At 44.9% G+C, this 25,431-nt stretch overlaps 1 protein-coding gene across 3 annotated transcripts in view; it reads right to left on the bottom strand.

Moving 5' to 3' along the window:
• Positions 1-706: 706 nt before the first annotated feature.
• asic1b (acid-sensing (proton-gated) ion channel 1b) overlaps positions 707-25,431 on the bottom strand; it is a 91,464-nt gene continuing 66,739 nt past the window's right edge. For 2 of the 3 annotated variants that reach the window (XM_084705980.1, XM_084705978.1), the window contains 9 exons: positions 14,356-14,506; positions 12,175-12,302; positions 9,937-10,087; positions 7,480-7,536; positions 7,172-7,325; positions 4,828-4,919; positions 4,236-4,315; positions 3,210-3,311; positions 707-2,122 (listed from right to left, as the gene is read on the bottom strand). In XM_084705980.1, coding sequence (XP_084562106.1) covers positions 2,027-2,122; positions 3,210-3,311; positions 4,236-4,315; positions 4,828-4,919; positions 7,172-7,325; positions 7,480-7,536; positions 9,937-10,087; positions 12,175-12,302; positions 14,356-14,506 — 1,011 coding nt within the window. In that variant the 3' untranslated portion in view covers positions 707-2,026. Of the gene's footprint in view, positions 2,123-3,209; positions 3,312-4,235; positions 4,316-4,827; positions 4,920-7,171; positions 7,326-7,479; positions 7,537-9,936; positions 10,088-12,174; positions 12,303-14,355; positions 14,507-20,020; positions 20,627-25,431 lie in introns of those variants that run through there. The other variant, XM_084705979.1, reaches the window with a different exon arrangement.

Here is a 25,431-nt window from a genome sequence, read left to right as displayed (position 1 = left end):
CAAAGACTAAGTTTGAAAGGTAGCTAAAAACTCCAGCCACATGAACTGATGCAGCTAAACCACATTTCCCATCCCACACTGGCAGTTGGCTAGACCAGATGTAGTGAAGACGCCTTCAGAAAGTGGTCTGATTGGCTGGCTGGCTGGGCATCAGGCAATCTTGATAAAACTCATGGCAGGATATTTCCCATCCATCCTGTTGTCACAAAGCAGGTCATAGCTGCAATTACATTTCGCAGCTGCAGCTGCAAAACACAAGTGTTGTGTCTAACAGTCTGTGAACAACACTAAATGGAAGGCTTGTGAGGTAGGCAGTAATATCGATCTTAGTGCTTGATCACCTTCCCTCTAGCTAATGCTAAATTAAATCCAGAAAATGTGATATAAATTAGAATGTCAGATAATATGAGTAATTGCAGATTATTCAGATTTCTCAGCCAAATGCCTGAGAAGAAGGGTCACATACCTAATCAGCTGCTGCAGCTAAATGTGATGAAAGGAGTCTATAGTGTATTCACAGGAATGAAAACAATTAAACAACAAGGCAGACCAAGGATTGGAGCGAGGTATAATATGCTATCGCACCAATGAATACAGCTTCATTACTTACTAGTCTCAGAAGCCTTGAATTTAGAGTAAATCTCTTAATGACTATAAATAAAACAACCACTTTTAAAATGATATTTACATTTTATTATTGTTTGTTACTGTAAATAAATAGCACAGTCTGTTACCTCAAAAGATGGAGACTGGACTACCAGGCAATATGCATGTTTTTGTATTAAAGGAAATTAATAAAAGGATTCAGATAAATACAGTAATGATCAAAAAAGACATTGATAATATGACAATATTAATAAGAATACTACTTTAGTTTTACATCACCTCTACATATTGGTGGTATTGTGCTTTGATATGACATTTGCGACTAGAACATATATAGTATAATAGTAAAATCCTTACTGTACCAATCAATAGAGAGCTAATTTAAATGTTTGACGCCACCTCAAACCCTTCGGTGAAGAAAATGGTAAATTAAATGATAGAATAGACACACAAACATCTCACAACTCAAACATACATTCATGAGTAAAAAAAAGGCCTGTTGCTGAAATTAAGCTCTGCCCATTGATAAATGCTATGCACACGGTCAGACCAAACAAGACCCCACACATGCACAGTCACACACACACAACCACACAGACACACACACACACACACACACAGACGCACACACACAGAGACACACACACACAGACACACACACGCACACAATAGTAAGGTGGGAGCATTAACATCCTTTACCTGTATATCATTGAGGCAAACTTGGCAATAATAAAACGTAAAAAAATACAACAAAAATACATGCACAGGACAGATACAAGCATGCATCTACACGATGGGAGGCCTGAAAACGTTCACCATACGTTTAACACTAAATGGTAGACATTGCGTACATCTACCACATACCTCTACCACTCTTCCTCACACGCGTGTTTACTCAACCCCTTACGGAGATACATTCTCGTCTGAGGTCCAGTGAGTCCTGGCTGCAGCCCTGTTGGACACAGCAGCAGGTAGAGATGTTGCTACATGCACAGTGGAGTAGGCTTAACACTTAGGGCAGGCCTCAGAGACACTCAGTCTGCTGCTGCCGCCGCTGCTAGAAAGGCAAGCTGCTCGCTCGGTTGAACTGCGCTCTAGTTTGCAGTGATCCTATCTTCTATCTGCAGCGCTTCTTCAACAGTCTCCTTTGCGGCAGTATTCCTAAAACACTGGGATAAACAATCGAAAGTATATTCGTTTGATAGAGCGGTTCCAATTCTTCAAATGCTCCGAATTTTTTGTTGTTGAAGTTTTTGTTGTTGTCGGTTTTGTCATCTCTCCTTTATAGTTTGTCAAGGTTTCCCTATTAAAATAGTTTTTGTTTTGTTATGCGTGAATCCATGTTGACTGGACAGTGTTGGTGTATGGTCGACTTTGGTTGGACACCACTGGGTTCCCCACTGGGCTCTGATTGGGCGATTCAGCAGGTGAAGTCTTCGAAGTTGCCCTGTCCCGGGTGGTGAGGTAGCATGTTGGCAGGGTACGTGGTTGGTGTCCTCAAGTTCTCACAGGGAGCCTACAAGGAGCATAGGGAGAAGCACATGGGGTTAGGCAGCTAAATGACCCCACGTGGTCTTTCATCATTGGCATTACAAGGAGTCCCATTGCTTGGATGCTATTGAGGCTGGCTGTGTTGGGACATTACACGGTCACAGGTGGAATCCACTAACAAAGAGAGAATTATGCAGAGAAGGAGAAATAAAAACAGGAAATGGGTTTCCAGTCCTAAGCATTGAGAGAGAAAAAGTGCGAAGGAACTGTCTTCAGCACACGGGCACCATGACACGGACAGCAGAAGTAAAGGAGGATGAAAGGGAGAATTAACGAGTCACTGTAAAGAGCAGGCGGATTCCCTCTCAATCCCCAGACTCAGACTCAACAATTAGACTTGACTGACTTCATTTAGACTAGGAAATCAAGGGGCTGTCACAGTTTCTGAGCTCTAATTCTGGCCCCGCCGGCCCTGTCCACCATCTGTGATTAAACTCAAACCAAGCCACTTTTCATTATTCCTCTCTCTCTCACATACATAGACTATCTTCCTCTCTCTCTCCCCCTCCCCCTCCCCCTCCCCTTCTCTCTCTCTCTCTCCCTTTCTCTCTCTTTCTCTCTCTCTCTCTCTCTCTCTCTCTCTCTCTCTCTCTCTCTCTCTCTCTCTCTCTCTCTCTCTCTCTCTCGCTCTCCCTCCCTCCCTCCCTCCCTCCCTCCCTCCCTCCCTCCCTCCCTCCCTCCCTCCCTCCCTCCCTCCCTCCCTCTCCCTCTCTCTCTCACATACATAGACTATCTTCCTATCTCTCTCCCCCTCCCCCTCCCCCTCCCCTTCTCTCTCTCCCCTCTCTCTCTCTCTCTCTCTCTCTCTCTCTCTCTCTCTCCCTCCCTCCCTCCCTCCCTCCCTCCCTCCCTCCCTCCCTCCCTCCCTCCCTCCCTCCCTTCCTCTCCCTCTCTCTCTCACATACATAGACTATCTTCCTCTCTCTCTCCCTCTCTCCCCCTCACACTTTCAATCACTCCCAATTGCTCCCTCTCACCCCCCTATGCAGCCTGTCAGTCTCAGTGTAAGGGAACTGTCTGTCATGGCGAGTTCTCTGCTCTAGCGTACTGACATGGCGCTTGACGTCGTCCAGGCTCAGAACCGCTCCCCTGTCGTTGTTGTTGCTGCGTTTGTGTTTCTTCTTGGAGCATCGGCACAGCTTGTACTTGATCACCTGCAAGGAAAAAAAAAACTTTTACTGCTGAGCTTTCAGCGTGTTACAGACGGGAAACTTTATGGATGGGAGCCAAGTGAATCTTTATAACGCACAGAGAAACACACACAATCCACACAGAAACATACTACACACACACACACTCACACAAACACACAGTAGAATATCACCTGCAGCAACAGTGCCAAAGCCATTGACTATACTGTACTATATGTATTTGTGTTTTGTTATATTTGGCACCTGAATAGACTGGCCTATAAACAGTACATCTCCTTCTCTCTCATCCAGGTAAAATATTCTGCTGATTACATTTTACAAATGTAATCAAAAGAAAGAAGAAAAAGAAAGAAAGACCAGATTCATATGAATGGTAGCCCAAGCTTGAGATGGATTACAATAAAACTGAATCTAAAATGTAGTATGATGAAAATATTAATGTATTCATTGTCAGAGTGCTGCAAGGACGCATCTAAGAGGCTTGCACCTGGGAGTGACTGACCTGCAAACAAACTCACACAACTTTTCCCATCTTTCCAAGTAATCATGTTCACCATACACTGCAGATCCCAGAGACGTATGCAAGCAAAGTCAATTCATTGACATTTTTGATGTAACCTCTTACTTGAAAAACATTTCTACACCAGCAATCATTTGCAGATCTGAAAAAACACCCCTATCCGTGATATCCATGGTGGCAGACCAAGGTCAAAATACAGTTTCAAATACTTAGCGTCTGCTTGGAACCTCAGGTGGGTGAGATTAGCATTTTTTAGAGAGCAGCCATTTAGTTCCACTAGTGCCAGACAAGAGAAATCAAGAGATTGAGCACACAGTGATTGAACTGAAACCAGTCAGAAGTTTATCTTTTGGACATGAAGTTTAGAGTCATGGAGCCATGGAGAGGTAGTGAAAGAGATGTCCAACCTCATATAGATAGTCAAACAGCTCCAGGATAGTCAGGATACTGGCTCCAATGAAGAGACCCATCTGACCTCCAATGTCACCTGGAGGACACACAACATTCAGTCAGCAGGCCCACACCTCTACATTTATCCAAAGGCTAAAACAGAAGGAATTTGCTCATGCATCCTTCTAGAAACAGTATTATTTGTTGCTTATGTTCAAGTATAGATACACAGTATATTATTATTTTTCTTAGCAGCCACTTACATATACATTTTGGTCATTAACAGCAGCAATCATCAGCTAAAAGACTAAGTGCGTTTGTCTAAAGTAGGTGAACTGACTGTATGTCAGTAGAGTCTTCCAGAAGAAGTGACATCAGCTGAGTTCGAATTATACAATGACAATCGGGGGGGGTCAACTTCTTCTCCAGGGCATGTATCAACCCCCCCACACCTTTTTACCTCTTTTGGGGGGGTCAAAGTCTTAATTAGGGGGGTCAGACCCCCCCCCCCCCCCCCGCAAACCTCCCCGTAATGTCTGATCCCAGGGAAAACTCCCTGGAGGCGAAACCTCTGACCCCTGGTGGGGCAGTTTAACCCCTCCTCCTTACCCAGCAGGCCCGCAAACTCGTAGGCCTTCTTCTGCTCGATCGTCTCATAGTTCAGGGCCTCGAAGAAGATATCAAGGACCAGGATGTTGTCCCTGCCAAAAGAGACACCAATTAAACCTCAGTAAGCTGCACTTCACAGCCGTTTTTTCTCACTAAACCGAGGCATCGACTGGCAAGGTTTGTGCGCCTGGGATCTGTTTGTTTTCTAATTTACAGAAGATAGAGCAGATGTGCCACGTCGCACGCTCACCTGCCTCCGGCTCATCTCCAGCCATTGAGGAATACAAGGGAAACCAATGACAGTTGTTTGATTTCACACTGTGTTATTTCAGGGGCCGGGTCCCGTCTGCAGAACTACGAGCTGGGATCAGTGTAAGACTTCAGGCAGCTTACACCAATTTGTTTTCAGAATATCCGGAGAATAATGAAGTACAAGGACTTTGCTTCGGGATAAGTCAGACTTCAAACCAGAGTTCAGATCAAAACGGATGCTTCCCTTTGTTGGAATTGTCTTGGGGCATGAAAAAAAGTTCAAAGTAAATGTGACAACATTTTTTTGTCAAAATTGAAACAACAAAATTGTGACAATTTGGAGGTCAAACAGTCACTTGAAACAACATACATATAGTGGCATCTTAAACATATAATGACTGCTTTCAAAAATAAACATGAGTTCCTTCTATTTGCTAATTCCATCAACAAGCACTTGTCCTTGTTGTTCATAATTATCTTGTCACCTACAAGAAATTTAATTTATAAACGTCCTCCCTCCTGTGTCTCGGGTGCATCTTAATTGGACTTCTGATGTTGTGTTTCTGTAACTGTCTGACATCCTTTGCGGTTTGGCTCCTTATTTCCTGAAGCAGTCAAGCGTGAGAGCGAGGCAGCGTCGTCAACAACATGCACTGATGTCTTTCACATCCTGTCAGCAGCGGGCACGCTCACTGCCCCAGCCCTCGTCACTCCTGGACAACCAGGGAAACAGATTTGATATCCAGATCTGAAAAACCTGTCAATTGGCCCGGTGTGACTCTTCCAAGCTTTTCAGATTGGAGGATTAAAGTGGGATAATAACAAAACGAAAAACAGTTTAGGATTAGATTAGGCCAGGGTAGATAATATTATGGTTTTATATTTTCTGTGTGGCCTCAAGCCTTGAGGCCAATTTATATTTGTTGGTGATATCAGTGCCCCTGACAGTTTCAAATGAAATCCCCCCAATGTGGCCTCAACAGCTTTGAAATAAATCTGGGTTTTGTTTGAACCATCAGCAGCACCAACAGTGGCACATCCACATTTAGATCTAGAAAATGGCATTAGTTAATACTTTTCGAGCAGGCGAACTCTGGCAGTACTTTAACATAAATAACTAATTGACTGAGTGCAGACAAGTCATCTGTGGCCATATATGATGAGCAGATTTTCTGTGACCAGAGAAGCTTGAGTCTCTTGCTGTGGTCAAGAGGTCACGCAGTGGGTCTCTGACAATACACATATAGAATATGCTACTTTCACCTTTGGAAAGAGCAACATGCAGAAAATAGTACAAACGATGAGTGATGACCAAACCACCTGTGTGTTGTTTTCCCTGTTAAGTTGTGGAATGTGTACCGTTAAAGGGCATGTTTTGGTGGTTACTATATTTGTATGGTCCAGCTCATGTATATAATGTCCACCCGAGAGACATGTCTCTCACTCATGCCTATCACTCTGTTGTGGACTGATGGTGTGATCCGAGCTTGATAGCTAATAAACAAAGTCAACTCTTTTTCATTGTGGTGCTTTCCTTGGCCCATCTTCCGACAGAATATTATCTAACAATATGGTTCTGCTTCAACAGCTCTCTACTCCAGAAACACAACCTGAGGTCTCTAGGACCACGGCAGAGACTCCTCGTATCTCCCCCCACCCCTGACAGACACAGAGAAGACACAACCACATGTGGAATCTGTGGCGGAGGCAGCAAGGAAGGAGTTGTGACACACTTACTTAGCAGCAACGTCAGATGACTTCCTGGTATTAAAAACACGATCCTGTAAATGCTGGTGAGCATTATTGGTTGTGCGTGATATATAACAGCGGTATGATCACCTGACCAGTCTGGAGGCTTAACATCGGAACCAAGGTCGTTCATACAGTTACCATTTACATTTAGTCATTTAGCAGACGCTCTTATCCAGAGCGATTTACAGTAAGTACAGGGACATTCCCCCCGAAGCAAGTAGGGTGAAGTGCCTTGCTAAAGGACACAACGTCATTTGGCACGGCCGGGAATCGATCTGGCAACCTTCAGATCAATATCCCGATTCCCTCACCGTTCAACCTGACGCCGAAAGTGACTTACGCAATGTACTGCTCAGTCTTGTTGTACTTCTTTGCCAGATACTTGGCCGATGCCTTGCTGGGGATCCTGACGAAGGACATCTCCTTGCCGAAGCGTGTCATGTTGCATGGAGTCTCGCACACACAGTAGTCGTTGTCCCTCTCCACCAGGAAGTCTGGAGGTCAGGAATCAAACGTTTCACGTTTGACAAGACTGGTGCCACTCACAACCATACAGGGTTCTTTGATTGATTTTGGGAGAACCCTCTAAAAGAATCCTGGATTGTGGGAAGGGGGGTGGGTGTGTGTGGGGTGTGGTGTGGTGCTTACCCAGGGCAGGATCGGCACATTCCTTATACTGCTCGGGGGTGCAGTAGGGGGCATCTCCTAGACAAACAGGAAGTCAGATTGAAACCCCACACAGGTGTCAACCAGCTGTCACAGGACTTTCGCTCAATACGTTGACTCCATCCTCACTTGGCTCCATCACTAAGAGTCCTCTAACTGACAGACACGTGATGCCCTCCCTGAAACCGCTGTGTGGCCAGATACTCCACTGAGAAGCCAGCCATCCGGAAAGGTTGGGTGGGCAGTCAGTCAACTGAGTAGCCGGTTTCACCAATTTAACTTGGCGACACAATAGCACTATTACACCAAGCCAGGAAAGTAAACTAGAATATGTGTAGAAGTATGCCGTCCAAGTCAGATATTACTTAACATGAACACAGAGACAGCACGCACGTAGTGTAGGAGCTGTACTTGGGTCTGCTTAGTCGAGTTAGGTACCGTTTTATTGTAAATCAGTCCGGAGAGATGACGGCTTTCTGAGTCGAGATGCGTACTCGGCCTTCTAATTGAATTACGTCAGTCTGTCATTACATTACTTATCTCTACTGAGGATTTTTCCTTGAATTAGATTTGATCTCCAAATTGAATTCATTAACTTGAGTTCCTTTCTCCCACATACACACTATGTTCCAAGTCCCCAATCGTATCAGAGCCAGGAAACAATGTGTCCTGGACACAGCCAATTATCGTCCTGCTGTAATTATTCATCGTATTTGGGTACACTCTCAGATCCATCTTTATGAAGCAGACAGGTCTTGGGTGAGGTGTGGGTGTGTGTGTGTGTGTGTGTGCAGCTGGGAGAAACTCTCTGAGAGGATGGCATTATCACAGCTAGACCTTCGAGCACAAACTGCCGGATTCAAATAATCACCAGCGCAGGCTAATGGCTACACTCTGATTACAGAGTAAGCTCGAGATCTAGAACGTTCCACTTTCCATTTCAATCCTGCAGAATATTTGTCCACTGTCAGTCTGCATCACCGACCAGCTACTTTCCCCAATTTAAAGGTGACATGACATGAAAACTTCATTTTATGAGGTTATTTAACATTAATATGAGTTCCCCTAGCCTGCCTTTGGTCCCCCAGTGGCTAGAATTTTCGATAAGTGTAAACCAAGCCCTGCGTGTTCTTCTCCGCCTTTGACAAAATGAAGGCTCAATTGCGCTGTTTGAAAATCTCCCCCTAGTGACGTAGATAGGGGGAAGGTTACCTCCCCTCTCTCTGCTTTGCCCGACCAGATCGTCTAGCCCGCCCATGAGAAACTGAGCTACCACCGTGCAAGGGCGAGTGCGATATCAGTTTTTCCTGGAGAGACATCATGGCGAGCAAACAAACGAAGCATAACAGTTGCTCAGTGCTTGGATATACAAATGCAAGCACACATCTTTTTTTCTGTTCCTTCATCCGAGCCTCTGCACAACCCGTATCTTAATTGTATTTTCGCTGGAAATGCGCCGACACAACTTCCCAAAGTGTTGTATGTCTGCTCCAAACATTTCCTCAACTTGAGCCAACTCAAAGCTGGCCTTGCTGAAATTAAATTCTGGATCATTACTAAATCTCCTTGGTCAAGCTACAAACCTTGGACAAGTAAGTTAACTAACGCTACATCATTTTGTTGCTTTACTGTATATGGTTACCTAGCTTGCTACTCTTAGAATGTGGCTGTAACATTAGCTCTGCAGCTAACAGCTGAGTTACTGTTGCTAACGTAAAGATAAATGGCATCAAGTGTGTGTGTGAATACAAACGCTGTAACGCGAGTGTTGTACACTTCTTTGTTATTTGGATAACCGTTCTGCTGTTGGTGTTATGGCTCGCAATATCCGCCTTTCTCCACATTGAAATGACTGAGTGTGCACCTCTGCAAACAAGGGTGATCAGAGGAGAATGGCTAAATTCGAGGCATTTTACAGCAACGGGGGCAACGAGCCATTGCGATACATCCTGTAAACATTAGCATCATTAGCATTTAAAGCTACAGACACAGAAACAGCGCGTTCTGAGGAAAGCTGATTGTGGGACTACTTGTAGTGGCTATAATTCTGCACCATGGCTGAATTTCGGGAAAGAGACTTCAGATACAGTATTAGGGGACAACTAAGGCCTATATAAAAGCATCCAAAAACAGCATGTCATGTCACCTTTAAGACGTTAAAAACTAAGGTAACTTACGTAACCATGGTTTTCTACCACTGAAACTCCGTACAGTCACCTGACCGCATGACCCCGCCCCCTAACTCCAGCTGACCAGAACCAGTACAACCCAGCAACAGACAGGCAGATGAACAGAATCTGAAACCCTTCACAGCAGCGAGGCTGACACGGGCATTTCGCTGGCATGACGACGCGTTTGTGTTTACTGCATGCTAGGATTGGATCCTGGCCCAGACGCCTGGCAGAGTGGAGACCAGGGGCTGCTGGCTGAGGCTCTTACCAGGCATGTGCACCATGCGGCAGTTGCAGTTTTCCACCAGATAGCGCGTTTCACAGTCGATACGGCAGGCCGTGAGGCTGTAGCTGCTGAAGAAGTCAGAGTCCATGGGCGTCGACTTGCAATCTCCCCAAGGAGGGGGCAGGTACGTCAGCTGAGGGGGAACAACCTGTCAGTTAACCAATCTCCAAACCAATCATACGTCAGCCAGTCAATCAATGATGGCCCAGTGAATTGCCCAATTACTAGATCTGTTTCAATCCTAAACTAATGTTTATTATATTGTATTCTTACTTTGATGGTTACTACACAGTTTGTTTGATGATAATGTGTGAAGATTTACTAAACGTAACTAAATTCCTTTGACTAAAAACAACTAGTAATAAGCATATAGTACACTGTATATATTACATTACATTGTATATTATTCTGTGTCTGCTCCTGTCAGGCTCCACAGGCCATCGTGGTGCAGAAAATACATGTAGAGCAGACATCAAGGGCATTTCAGATATTAAATTAGACGGTGCCCCATTGAATGTGCAAGGACCGAGAAATTGAGTATGCCTAAAACTTTAAACCATGTGATCATATGCAGTGGTTTAGGCCACACACACACATTCAATAAGCCCCCCCCCACACACACACACACACATTTCTGTGCCAGCACCAACACCAGATGTACTATGTAAGGTAATAACCACACTTTGGTCATTAATGAGTTTGTTGAGATTGATTGGTGGGATTCACAGAGTGGCACACAGCGTTGAACCCGACCGGGGTGGAAACGAGGAGGTTAGTACCGGAAGGTTCTCTGGGTCAACCCAGACCAGCTCATCATCTGTATTGTACCTGCCTGCAGCTCCAGCCAGCTGAGTAATAGTCCCAGCATGCTTGGCAGCACCCTCCCCCCAGCCCCCCAGCCCCCCTCCCCCCAGCCCCCCACCACTGGTACTGCACCATGTAGCCATCCAAAACCACCCATCTTCACTCATGTTCTTCTGTGGACTGTGCAAGTGGAGGATTGAATCAGTGGGCGTTTACTGAATGTGACTACCAGTTTAGATGTGTGAGTGGGTGAGTGCGTATGAGTGAATCTGTGTGTGCGTGTGTCTTTATGTGAATGTGTGTGTGTGGGTGAGTGAGTAAGAGTGTGCGGGTGTGGAACATTTTTGGTGGATGGTAGCTGTTGAAGACCAGTCTACAGCAAGAACACCCAAAAATGCATCATGTCATTCTAATCGCGCTGTTGCTTAATTTCTGCTAACCAAACAAGGTTGACGTGATTAGCCGGATATGATCTATGCCGCGTAGAGAGACAGACAACAATGGAGATGGAAAGTGAAGGAAATGGAAGCGGAGGGGAAAGCATGTCTATTCATGACATAGAAAGGTGGACACAGGACTGGGAGGGAAACATGCAGTGAAAAAACGAGTGTGTGACAAGATGCTTGGTCAACAGAACACTGAATTTCATTAACATGTTGACACCACAGGACAGTCACGTTAGCAAGAGGTTGGCTGAACGGGAGCCAAAGCTGAAATAGAGGTAGAGAGACAGGGGAGGGTGGAGGTTATGAGAAAGAGAGGGAGGAAGAGAATGGGGTTGACATAGAGGCAACGGTTCAAGATGGAAATGATTGGAAAAAACACACACACACACACACGCACAAACACTGACATTGACAGCATGCATTTCTCACTGCAGCATCATCACAGCAGAACACACACATGCACTCACAAAACACACACAGACACACACTCAAATAAACAAGAGGACGTAGGTAGTCTGTTAATTCATTTTCCAGTTTTCATGACTCAAGTTGTGTGTGTGTGTGGTTAATGCACTGCTATCACCAGCAAGGTATGATAATTAATTAAGTTGAGGGTTAGCAAGCGGTTGAGATTGGTAAGCTTGCCCAATTCTGATTGGAACATGGGTTAATTTTAATATTCAGCCAGGTGCTTTAATAGACCAGCATGCACCAGTAAGACTGACTCAGTCCGTCACGGTGAGAAGTGACTGGATTCCTAAACTCTCTCAGGACACATAAATCATCACTCGTTTAGGTCAGAGACGCCAAAATACACCACGGTCAAGCTAGCTCCTACAGTCTGCCTGCTCTTCGCTAATCAAGTGCTTGATTTATCCACCATACCATATTCCAAACACGACTAGATCTCCGAAGTAAATCTCTGAAATAAATCGTCTCCCACTTCACCCTTCATGCGTATTCGACCTACCCTTTGTTCCTGGCAGGATACGAAGGTCTGGAAGCCCGGGGCCACCCCAAAGCCTAGCTGGTCGATGAAGGGCGGTTCGTCCTGGGTGTGGATCTGCACCTTTATTCCCGCCTCGAACGACGTCTCGTCTGCGGACAGGAGAGAGACTTGGAGTCGGGAGCAAGACCAGACTCTTAATGGGAAATTTCAGCATATGAATGTGTGCAATCCATTCTAAAAAGCTGAGAAATTATAATAGTGTTAGCGAAAGTTAAAAATATATCAATATAAAGTACAAAAATATGATTGGATATAATAATTTAAAGGAAAATTGCAAATAGTCTACCCTCCTCCCTGAGATCAAGTGACCTGCAGGCTTCTGAGGACATGCTTGGGACGTGACTGAAAGAACGGATAAATGAATCTATAAATGATGAGAAGGGTAAAAGGACAAGCAAAGGATCCGTCAGTTTCCTTCTCCTTGGCTCTCTGCATTACAGCATGAACAGATGGTCTTGCCTGATTGTGAGAGCATAGCCATATTAGTGAACAGCCTGGGCCACTTCCTGTCTCTAACTATCAAACGCATGGAAACTTCTTTGTCATAACTTTCTTTGTTTTGCTGTAGGTGGCGTCTCCCAAATAAAGAGCAACAGCTTGCTGGGGTATTAAAGATGGAGGAAAACAAAGATTACTTGTTTCGTTGAGCTATTTACTGATCATAAGTCCTGCTAATTCTGGCAGGATATCATTTCTTCATGGGATCATTTTTGGGGGATCAATCAACTACCATTAGAGCACATTAATTATTAGTTGGAAGGTTTATGTCAAAATTCATGTCATATTCAAATTCATGTCATATCCATGTCAATATAATGTGTCATTATAAAATATTCATACACAATTTGAATAAACGCACCCCAAGGAGCCTTAAAAACATGAGGAAGCAGAATTGCTGGTTTAGAGTGTCGGAACAATCCAGAATTTTTTGGCCTCTCCTGACTTCTCTCTGAAAGACCGATAACACGTCTCTTGAACTTACAGTCCTTCTCTCTTTTCAATTAGAGGTGAACATGACTTGAATTCTGCGGGAGCGTTCTGATAAGGAGGAAGTAAGTAAAACTTAATTTATATAGCACTTTTCATACAAGAATTGCAGCTCAAAGTGCTTGAGGAGGGCAACAGACATTCCCAGTTACATTCAGGTCCTGAGGAGTCAGCGACTGAGCCAGCCTGTGTCATTGCCAACACAGTGTTCACTTCGGGCTGTTAGCAACACATAATATAACCAGAGCTGAAGCCAACCCGTCTTTTAAGGAATCCAGGCCATCTTTCATATCCTCGCAATCTGTCATCCTTAGACAGTTAAAATATTGATATGTAGCCCTGAAGGCGGTTCGGGAATTCAAATGTAAATATCGACAGAGTTTTTGTGTGTGAAATACAGCTCAGTACACAATACTCTCAGTACAATTTCACGCAGTCTAGCTTTATGTGGGCTGTCACAAAGAAACAGTGTAGAGAAGTAGACACGAGTCCCATCATTGATTTTTCTCATCTTCCATTGGTTCTGTATGATGCATACAGACAGTAAACATGGCTGACAACTGATAGCGTCATATCACTATAAGGAGGACATTTCATAAATCAATCTCTATATGATTGAGGTTCAGTCGATAATGCCCCCTACTGTGGTTGGACTGTGTCCTGTGTACATTTTGGGACCATGATTTATACTCTGGCAAGAGACCTGTCAGTCATAGAAGCCTCTCTCTGTCTTAAATATGTCCTTTAGCTATGTAACACCGTCTCAAAGTACTTTTGAGCACCTTGTGCTAATAAATTGCACTTAAATATGTCACAAAATGACATTTGACCAAAGAAGGACGTTAGAAATGAGAATTTTTCATTCCAAAGACACCATTAAATTTGACATTACGGCGTTTATTAATCATCAGTGGAGTTATGGAGTTAGGGGTATTCTTATGAAGATGTGTCACAGAGTGACATTTCTATGTCAACATAATATCACAAGAACTCAGTTCTTCTGTACGAATAAAGATCACAGACAAGAAAAGTTTGATTTTCCTGAACAGAACTGAAAAACGGCAGTTGAATGTAACAACCAAATGCAACAAAACTGAATCAAACCAACATTTTTCAACTAAACTGATGTGAACAGACGTGACTCAGGTAACTCACCGGTCTCTCCCCACACAGGCAGGTACTCGTCCTGCTGGATGTCCAGCATCAGCTCCAGGCCGTTCCCCATGCCTCCCTTCATGGTCACCATGAGCGGGCGGCCATCTTGGCCCGAGTTAAATGTGTAGCACTTTCCGTAGCGTGTGAAGATCTGAAACAGACAACAGAAAGACAGCAGATTCAAAGCAAACTGCAGGACTGGACACCACACCAAACAAGGCATCGACCAACATTGTCCGACACAGCGAGACACTTCAATAGTCAGCATGCTGTAACCGATGCTGCCTTGCTATAAACAAAAGCGGTCCCATTACACAAGGCTTGCTGGGCTTCGATAAGACAGGTGGGGGGTTAACCACAGTAACCTCATTACAGAACCCAGGAAATGGAAAGCTGGCTACGGAGAGGAACAGAATGGAATGACCCTCCACATCGTGACTCGGTGCCCCAGGGAAGCTGTTTCTCTGAGGCTCCCAGGGTGAGAGGGAGGACCACAGACGGCAGGATCCAGGTCACACGTACAGTACTGTCTACCAGACGCTATTGTGCTGTTCCGTCTTTCGTCTTCCGTTTTCCTGGAAGTCTACCTTGAGGGGTTTACAGTGGTTAAAGGTGACGATCCGCGGGCATCTGCGAAGACCTCTGTGATAGTGCTTGTCATAAAGGGGCGCTGGTTTTATTTGTTTGTTGACACTCATAACTCTTCTTCTTTCTGAATGAAGGGAGAGCATTCTAAGTGAGGCTGCACTACAGTGCTCACTCCCTGTTTAAATGAAATGATGAAAACAGACAAAAGGCACTGACGGAAAGTTAATTTATCTAAATTATTCTTTTTCTTAATCTTAATGCTAAGCACGCACTCAGAGACCTTGGTTGGTATATTACGAACAACTTTGATAAAGCATGGTTTTACATGTTCCTTGATAAGGGTGATTCATGACCACTCTTTTAGAGAACAGTACAATATAAAGCACTGTGACTCACTAACAACCCGATAATACCCGTGGAACATGTGACTGAAAGCAGGTGGATGAACTGTACAATGGTGTTGAATCAAGATATCTTATCTGGATGTAACAGGCTGTGAAAATGGACAAAAACCTAGAGGGTTAATTACAAGTGGAGCTGATGACTCAAACATGACATGACTTATTATGGTGATATAATCCTAGAGAGAGTGCTGAAAAACAGACGAACACCAGACGTGAAATTCACAACATTCCTCTGAAATATCAAGTGGCGCGAAGAAGAAAAAAAACAGATGATAATAACATGACAATGACATTAACATGGGCCTACATGTGACCTCCTCAGGCATGGGTTGGAACCGAGACAAACGACCTCTGCAGGAGAAAGCTCAGCTACCTGTCAGCAGACGGTGCAACGTGACCTTCAGGAAGTGCGAGTGTTGAAGCAGAGCCTGGGGAGAGGCGGCACACAGGATGGCAGCCATGACTCCTGGGACAACATGAGCACCAATGCCAACAGCAGATCCTGAAACCGAGCCCACCGCTCCACTCTCCGCCCCGCCTGGACTGTAGTCACACAATCCATTGCCGCATTACTCATCGGCACAGCACGTGACCAACACTAAGGCCTCCGGGAGACAGAAGGGAAAACCTTGCAGAAAAGGTCCTTGTTTTTTATCCTCGGTCCGCCGTGTGGATTGTGTTTACGGTTTTTCACATATTCCATGAGCGTGAAACCAGGAAATGACCTCGTCAGAGAAACGTCCCATGTCCACCAGTGAGATAGATTATCCTTCTGCACAGAAAACCACAGGAGGGAGGAATAACGGACCCCTTATCAAGACATGATGAATGTTGCTGAGTTTGAAAGTAGACAGGAAATCCAGTAGTGAACTGCCTCAAGCCCATGCCCAGGCTGTCGTTGTGTTACACTCCTGTTGGGTGTCTTAGGCTGTTAATAGTCTTCAAATATAGCTCTGACTCCACCACTGACGTCATGGTTCACAAAAGCTTGTAAGATGTTTATGAGCGGGCTATTGAGTGCTCTTATTGTAATGTTTTGCACAAGAGACAGCGACTGGCTGCTGGCTTCTCTTTGTTTACAGAGTCTGGCTGGAAGCAGGTTGATATGCATCACCAAGACCAGACTGATAAGAGAGGTGAGTCAGTGTGTGTGTGTGAGTATGTGTGTGAGCATGTTATTATGCGTGTGGGTGTCTGTGCTTGTGAACTTGTGAGTGTGTGTGACTATGTTAATATGCATGTGGGTTTGTGTGCTTGTGTGTGTGTGTGTGTATGTGCCTGTTTATGTGTGGTTACAACAATGTGGTTGGTATCATAGTACAAGGTGACTGAAAGTCTATGGGAAGCCTTGCTGTGGTAGAGTTGCTGTGGTAACCAGTAGACTTTGTTGCGATGCAGGGCGGGTGGGTGACCTTGGAACCCTGTGCTGTGAAAGCCGTGAGACTCCTCCTGTGGCAATGGCAGCATGTCGCTCCCCGGAACAACACGGCTCCTACACAGAAGAGGTGGCGGAACGGCCGGGATGACACGCACTACAACCACATCAAGTGGACTGCATCCAACGATGACCGAGTAAAAAGCCATAATATCATGATATAGATGGCATTAATATGCGGGCCTTTCACAAACCGCTTTCTGGCAAGCAGGCGAAATCAGAGCAGAATATCCTGTGACGATACAATTTTGAGACGCATTGTTATTTTATGTGTTGTATCCACAGTTAACTGTAATCTAATGTCGTGTGGATAATCGGATTTGGCACTCACATGTGACACATAACATTAGTGGTTTCAGTCACACACGATACACAGCTCGCATCTCTGGCTGATGGTCACGCATGGGCATACGCACACACTTGCACAGAAATGTAACTCTTAACGTGCATGATTCGCAGACGTGTTCCAGAGGATGTTGGGCAGGCCTGCCTAGGGCTATTCTCTAGGAGACAATGGCTCCAAGGACGCTCGAGCTGTTACAGGGAAGATGCCTTGAAGCCTGGCAGGAGGTCACCCTCGTCTTCTTATTGATCTGAAGATCAACCGGGCCACACTAAACCAATACGCTGTCCACACAAGAGGAAGCAGATGCACACAGCCACATGCTTCCCACTGTATTGCTGCATTCGACACATCAACTAAAACCTGGTGCTCATGCTGCATATTTGCCAAAGCGAATACACAGTAAGTCATGCCAGTAAATGCAACCATACGATTGTAAGTGTGCGTCAAGGAGAATATTCCTACATAGCAATACCTGGAGTTTAGCACTTTTGCTCTAATTTTGAGGCTGGCAATGCATAGCTCACAGTGATTACGTGAAGTTAGTGTAGGCTAGGTAGTAGTGATTAGGGTGAGTTACTGTGGGCATGGTGATTAGGGTGAGCTAGCGTAGGCTGGGTAGTAGTGATTAGGTTGAGTTACTGCTGGCATGGTGATTAGGGTGAGCTAGTACGGTATAGGCTAGGTAGTAGTGATTAGGGTGAGTTACTGTACATCTGATCCATGAGCTAAGACAACTAAACACAGGGATCAATTCAGCTGCATGAAGCATGGGGCGTTCCACCTCATGTCGATTGGTTAGCAACTGAAATCCATTGCTGTAGCCCTGAAGTCAGACTGGACCAGGCTGGAAATGTGTTCAGCTGAAAGAAGGAAACGAGGGAGGGGGGGAATTGATGGGTCGGATGGACCGGAGTAAAGCGAGTGGCAAGCCATGGGGGCTTCCTGTGAGAAGGTCAATATCCAGGGTATAGAAGCAAGCCTGGGGGCTTCTCTCTCTCTCTCTCTCTCTCTCTCTCTCTCTCTCTCTCTCTCTCTTTCTCCCCCCCGCTGACTCTTTCTCTTTTGAAATGTATGGGTAATCAATGTTTGTTGGACAGGTTAAGGGGTGGAAGAAAGACAAAAGGAGACAGGGTATACAACTGGCTGTATTGCTGCAGGAGAAGGGGGCCGTCCTTTATCGCTCAGTGTCATGACACAGAGGAACCAGTGGCAGTTGGCCACAGAATCAGTCTGACCAGCAGCTCATAATCTGTGTGTCTCTGAGAGGCCAGAGAGGAGCTGGCAGATGAATCACAAGTCTTCATTAACGTTGGATTGGTCTCCTGGGGGTCTTTGTTTGCGAACATATATTAACGAAGCAACAGTAGGAAGCCAATGAAATAACAGTCTGTATACAGAGATTATACTGTATATACAGACTGTAAGTGTTAGTATGTGTGTGCATCGAGAGAAAGAGAGAGACAGGAAAGGGTTGAGGTAGACAAAGACAGAGAGAGTGAGAGAGCTTTAAAGAAGATTTCACATATGAATAGGTGATTCTCAGCTGTGTTGCTGCTTCGGCTGCACTACATGCTTCTTCCTCACTTGACCTTTCCAGGGTTCATTGAGGGGTCTTGAGCTTAAGAACACAACTGTAGGTTGTCTCATAAATGACACCTTAGTTGTCTCATAAATGACACTATGATGAAAAAGAGCTAACCATCTCCAGGGTGGTATTGTTATTTATATTAAATTAAGAATGATTAAATTAAATTAGAAATTAGTTAAAGAAATTCAACTTATATGTGTGTGTTTGAGCGACCCATCTGTTGAGACCATACTGTAATAAAAGCAGGATATTGCTAATTATATGGAAGCTGTTAGAACTTTCTGAACTCACAATCAACTCTGGTACTGACATATGAATCTTTTCAAACATCATCAAAAGAGCAGGGTATCAAATGTGTTTGAGAAGCACTTGTTGTCATATTTGCCTAAATAATCTTGATAGTATACCTATAAAGGTTTGACGGTAATATTAAATCCATCCGACATCTGTGGGCGTCGCAAGACTCTAATAAACACAACAAATCATTAGGCCACACCTTGACTAATGATTGGACAGGCTACCTGTCTCCTGCGTGCTGTCTACCCCTGCACTCAATGTGCGTTTCTGTCGTTTTGTGGGAGTGGCTTGGAAGGGAGGGGTGGGATATTTTGGCTTGAATCGTGTCAAACAGGAGCTAAAATAGCTTGCTTCGCAGAACTTGCTTAACCCAGCTTTAAGAAACACATCCAATGGCCATTGCGGTCTGGCATGTGTTAATGGTCTCTGATTCTTATATGAACAAATCAAAAACGTAATTTGCTTTTGTTAGATTCTTCATCACTTGAAAATCATTTCATAAGAAGATAAAACAAAAAAAAGATGGGATCTGTTTGTTTACTCTGAGAGGTAATCTGTTGTTATACATGGTTAGATAGTACTCCTTTGTTCACATGAATAAAGTGCCTGTTCTAACATGAAAGGAAGAACATAAGGCTCAAACTTCAAACATCCCGACTGAATGTCGGCAGAGTGGACATCAAAACAAATAAGTTGCCTGCTCTTGATGGGGTCAATTCCTATATTCGTATACTGTGTCGTATTCGTATTCAGGACAATTCACATTGTACTTTAAAGTAGCTGGGGTCAAATTGACCACAAGGACAAAAGATGTTAGTAAATTTGAGGATAACAGGAGGGTTAAGTAGACTACTATGTACTACAGACCGGCATCAACAGCACTTCTACAACACGGGGTATTTAGGTTAACCTACAGCAGCCTTACTAGCCTAAACAGTTTACAACTTGTTGCAGTCAACGTCAGACGACTTTAATTTGATTCACTGTGGCGCTGTCCACACACTTACGGTGCTGAAATTGCGCGGCCCGCAAAGCTCTCCTTGAAACCTGCAGTACAGCAGCATCTCCTCCAACTGGTGTCCCAACCGGTCCAGCAGCTGCCTCGTGGACGGCTGCGATTCGCGCGGAGGCGGAAGAAAGTGGTTGAAGTCCAAAATGCGGGAGAACGGCGTCCACGGCGGCTCGTTGCCCATACTGCCGCTGTCACCTCGAGGTGTGAGTGCCTCCCTTGCGCCCGGGGAGAGTTGCCAGTTTCTCCCCAAAAGTCCCAGCCACCTTCCGGCGCTGAATATGTCTGGCTTGTTCATGCGTCGCGGCAACAAGAGGTTTTGGTTACATATCGTGACGGCGGGGAAAACAAGCCGTTTGGCATTCACCATATGCGCCTTGGTGTGGACGGGTGCGGAGAGCAGGTACCGTACCCGGTTAGACGACCAGGTGAAGAGGAGAGCCAAAGCAGTTAGAAAAGCCAGAAGCCAGGCAAGTCTCCGGGGATAGGATCCGCTGAGAAAGACATGTCTCAAGCCGTGAAAGGTGGTGTGTTTGAGGAAGAGCTTCCCAGCTTCGGTAAGGGATCCCGCTCTACCTTTTTGACCGGAGTCACACTGACACATCCTGAAAGGTTCGTGTTCGGAGCACAGCTTCAGCGTCAGGACCGTAATCGACAAGAAGTCCTCGTGGACAGATCTGATTCTGTCAATTACTTTTTATGAGTGCACAACACAAGCGCATCCCTGCGCCCGCCAGAGCTATTTTCTCTCACTCCGCACTCTCTCCCTCATACACGGAGGCTGCCTCTACGAGGAGGAGCGCTCTCTGACAGTGGATTGCAGAATTCTGGACTGCCAAGTTTTTCAAGATGATTTAACGGCGTTTCCGATACACAGGAGCCCAACAAATGACTTCATCTAGCATCTGTTATATTAACGCTAAAAAGGAGCAATACCATAAACGTGATGTCTTTATGACATAATGCACAGCATTTATCTAAAAGATACTTTTGGGGGCATTTTGAATCTTTATTGGATGGGACAGAACAAGATAGACAGGAAAGGCAGGAGGGAGAGAGAGGGAAATACATAAGAAATGGCCTGGGCTGGAATCGAACCCGGGGGCTAGTAAGGCCTCAGCCCATGCTGTCTAGTGAACAAAGGGAGTGCCACACAGTCTTTTGACTGAAACTCCAAACGACCACAAACCCAACACCCCAAAAAATCCCACAAGTACTATCTGTTGCTAGGCAAGTCTTTAAATACTGCATGAGCCAAGTCTTCCGTGGTTTGGATGTGATGGGTGCTCCGACTAGACTTGTCCTGAGAACATGGCTTACACCAGGGGCGTAACAAACATCCTACCGTTGGATCTTGAGTATGTTTAATTTGACCTCAAGTAGGGACAAAATAATAGATTTTGCCTTAATTTGAGAGTAGCCTAAACGTTTTGGAGCTTTAAGTACTATAAACATTACTTTAGACGCATTGTTATCATGACTGTTAGTGCCACATCCGATTATATTATAAATCAACAAGCAATATTTCATTAAGTTTTGTTATAACAGACATGAAAATCCCTCAACTTTCGGCGAAATTCTCAGTTTTGAAACCAAAACAGGTGACCTACGTGAATCGTGTAGATTCGATGAGAAATTGTTTTTTGGGGGTGTGTGTTTGTGTGTGTGTGTGTGTGTGTGTGTGGGGGGGGTATTCATATGCAGTGAACTGCGAACAGGTGCGCGTGTCAGAAGGGAGCGCGAGTGCATGGAAATATTAACGCGAAGGGCCTTGCATCACCAGTGCAAACCACCATCAGAAGCTGAAAGCACCTGGCCTCGGTGAATGATGGTTTCAATCATTTTTATATTTTCTGCTATATCTAAGTTAAGTTACCCAGGAGCTCTGTTGACATAGATTTGGCTAACTTTAGCTACAGCTTGATGAATTGAGTCATTGAACACAGCAGGAGAGAACGCAACGTTAGCCAGCTAGTTAAAGCTCCGGTGGAAAATTCCAAATGAACTTCTGTGCCGCCTACACACAACAGTGACACTGGCAGATCGAAAGCTAATTTGAGACAATATAAAGATGGAAAACCAGGCTAACAAAACGTAAACGTAATTACCTTCACTAGACAACGTTTTACAAATTGGACAAACGGCTATGTTTGTTTGTTTCAAGCTCCAAAAACTATGTTTCGCTCAAATCACGCGCGCTCGCATTAAGCATGAAAGTCCCTAACTAGCATCACATCAGGCACAGAATTTGCACGCATTAGCAGGGCGCTCGCTGTGGTGGCGTATACGGGACCGGTTCTGGTGGGCCGGTCTGGATCAAAGTCCAATGCCTATTTTTACTCCCAGTCCGTCCCTGCCGTTTTATCAATAAGCGGATCTGCCAACCTGTACGCAATTTGTGTAGCGGATACGCAATTTGACTTCAAAGTACGCTGGTACGTGTATTGGCTGTCAATCATGATGGAAGAGTAGACAAGTAAAGTTACAGCATGTCCACCATCTCTTGTGGTGGTTATGCATTAAGCCATTTGTGATGCCCTTACCACATTGTACCTCATATAAGGGAAATGTTAGACCCAGTGACAGGCTGGCATCAAATGGCTTGCATAATACCTTGTAATGAGACCATAATAATTTTTGACTCATGGCTTAAGTTACGTTTCTCCAGCTCTCCCCAGGTTGGCAAAAAAGTATCTCAAAATGCATCAGATTGATGCTTTAAAATATGGAATATTTAAATTTTTCTTATGGGGGAGCATGCACCCGGACCCCCTTAGAGGGGTAATATCCTCCTCACCTTTTTCACCCCTGACCCGTTTTCATGCATGTTATAAGCTAGATTCTTATCTTTTGGATAAATCCCCAAATATCCAGTAGATTTAGCCTTCATTAGGGTTAGGGTTGCATTAGGGTTAGGGTTACACGGTGCGGACCATCAGACCCACACCCCCTCACACGGTGCGGACCATCAGACCCACACCCCCTCACACATTTAGTCAGAGCTAGAGACGTCCGCCGACATGCTAGAGACACTGCATTTATTTTGACACGAAAATTGTGATGTGAAAACTCACATCATGATGTGAAAACGCACATCGTGATGTGAAAACGCACATCTTTTTTTTTGTCGAGATATTAGAATGACATGCGCGGCTCCACTCAGGAGGTTCGGGGCTGCAGCCTGTCACGCAGCGTCCCTGGCTTCTACCACCCTGAGGGCTCGACAGGTCCGAGGTAGGCTGACGACTCTCATGCTCGGTTAGGTCAGTGCAAAGTGTTCCACGGTGGAGGTGGAAGATGCCCTGGTGCAGGTTCCACCTGGCTGGCTGGACCTCCTCCACTGGACGATGTGCAGCAGAGGGCCTCCTCGTTGGATGAGAGAGCAGGAGGCTTGGGGGCTACCTGAGCACGTAGCCTGGCTTTATCTCAACAGGTTTGTAATGGCCTCTTAAGAGAGAGATTTGGACTGAGATCTGTCTATAAGTAAACGCCTGCATTACTAGTGTTTATCACAACACATGGTCATCATGGGTCATATTCCATACACTGATACATACCAACGCCCAGGCAACGGAAGCAGACACTAAATGATTTACTATCTGAAGGTTTGTTTCCCCAGCACCCATTAACCCCACAGTCGAGATCGAAAAAGCCCATTCAGTGTACCGGTTTCTACTGATAATTCCTGCGGTCTAGGACTGGGTGTACTCTGCAGATGGCAAACTGGCTTTCATTTTCCCCAATTCACTACTACTTGTGAAGAAGGGAAACCATTTTTCATGCAATTTCTCTTTCCTTTTAAACATACTCTGGTTTTGTCAGTTGATTACTCACTTCACTGACAAGCAGTGCACTCCAAGGATTGGAAATATAACGAGCCATTCACAATCAAATGAGACATCACATGGTCAGGATTTGTAACACAGTCAACTGGATCTGCTTGATTTCATAAAGCTGTGAGTCATGTTACAGTGCAGGCGTTGGAGAACGTGAGAGAGGGAATGTGTGGAGAGGAAGAGAGAGGCCACCACTGATTCTCCATCTCTGGCGGTGCGCTGTAAGTATAGAGATGAGGGAGAGTCATTCATGACACATAATAACACGCAGATTATGATAAGTTACTTGGCTGAGAATTTTACCACGGTAGATGATTTCTGACATTTTAAATTTCACGGTAATCAGAATATTCTGGTTGCATTCACAGGGTCCACAAATACACACACCTACTTGAGACAACCATTTGTCTTCTAATGATAAGCTGTGGTGTATCTTTGAAATGCTTTCTGCAGCTTCAACAAGCTGAAATCCTGGCACAGGGAGAATGACCACCAACATGAATGACACGGACACAACGACACAAAGCACAGTCTACAAGAGAAGTCTGGAACAATCCACTATGTGAATCACAGCTGTCGTGGTAGCCAACATGCTTCACGATAGAGATTGATTCTGTGTCTTAAAATAACCCTCAAGGTTGTAACTAATGGAGACGAATAAATCTAAACATTCCAGGCCAACCTTCACATCGATTTACTTGGGATGGCACAAAGAGAAATTAAGAGGATTCCCCATAAAAAGGCTGTTTACTTGATTGGTCTTTGAGGTAAAAAAATAAAAATAAATTGTTGGCTTTTGTCTATGACTTTGGCTAAAAGCCCATTGATTCTATTGCCATTGTGGAGAACTTTGCAGTCCATTTAAAGACAACAAAAACATCTTCGTTTCTGGGTGATGTATTTCAAATTGAAACCTCTCAGAGCCATCTTTACCTTTGTGTGGCAGTTGGTCTGGAACCCTGAGCTTATTTCATCCATCAATGATCGTGCACAACAGCTGAAGCCACGCACCCCTGCCTGCCTCACTTAACAGAGCAGTGGCAGAGAGATGGACACGCCCTTTCTATTAGCCCCTCCCAGCACAGGTAGCCTTTACGGGCGGCTCGTGTCATCAGTCGTATCCTGGCGAACACACTCTGTGAGTTAGAAACAAGCTAACTTCCCCTCTCGTCTCGGCTGGAGTCACATTCGAGGAAGCCGTGTGTTACAGATGAGGCGCGTGTGCAGGATACAAGAGGCTTGACTGACGGAAGGGGGGGGGGGGATCAGATTGCTGAAAGGAATCTGTGGTACATCTTTATGCAACATTCAAGCTAACTCCATTTCTAGCTACATAGATGGAATTTACAATGAGGCCAGACTATATCCTGTGGTTTAGAGCATGTGTGTTAAAAGGAGAGGACAGGCAGAACTATGGAGCCTTGCTCTATGGTGAAACATGATTTGCAAACACGGTTGAATACTTTTTGGCACACCATTGGTAGTCGCAAACATGTAGACATATATTGAACAAAGCTCAAACACGTCTTCTGTTTAAAGCCTTTCGGTGACAGTTAATACTAAGTTTTAGTCT

This window comes from Hypomesus nipponensis, chromosome 9, assembly GCF_054491055.1.
Source record: "Hypomesus nipponensis isolate SF chromosome 9, ASM5449105v1, whole genome shotgun sequence".
In the NCBI taxonomy this organism is placed as follows: domain Eukaryota; kingdom Metazoa; phylum Chordata; class Actinopteri; order Osmeriformes; family Osmeridae; genus Hypomesus; species Hypomesus nipponensis.
Note: the sequence above shows the minus strand (reverse complement) of the source record. Positions and strands in the feature narration are given on the sequence as shown.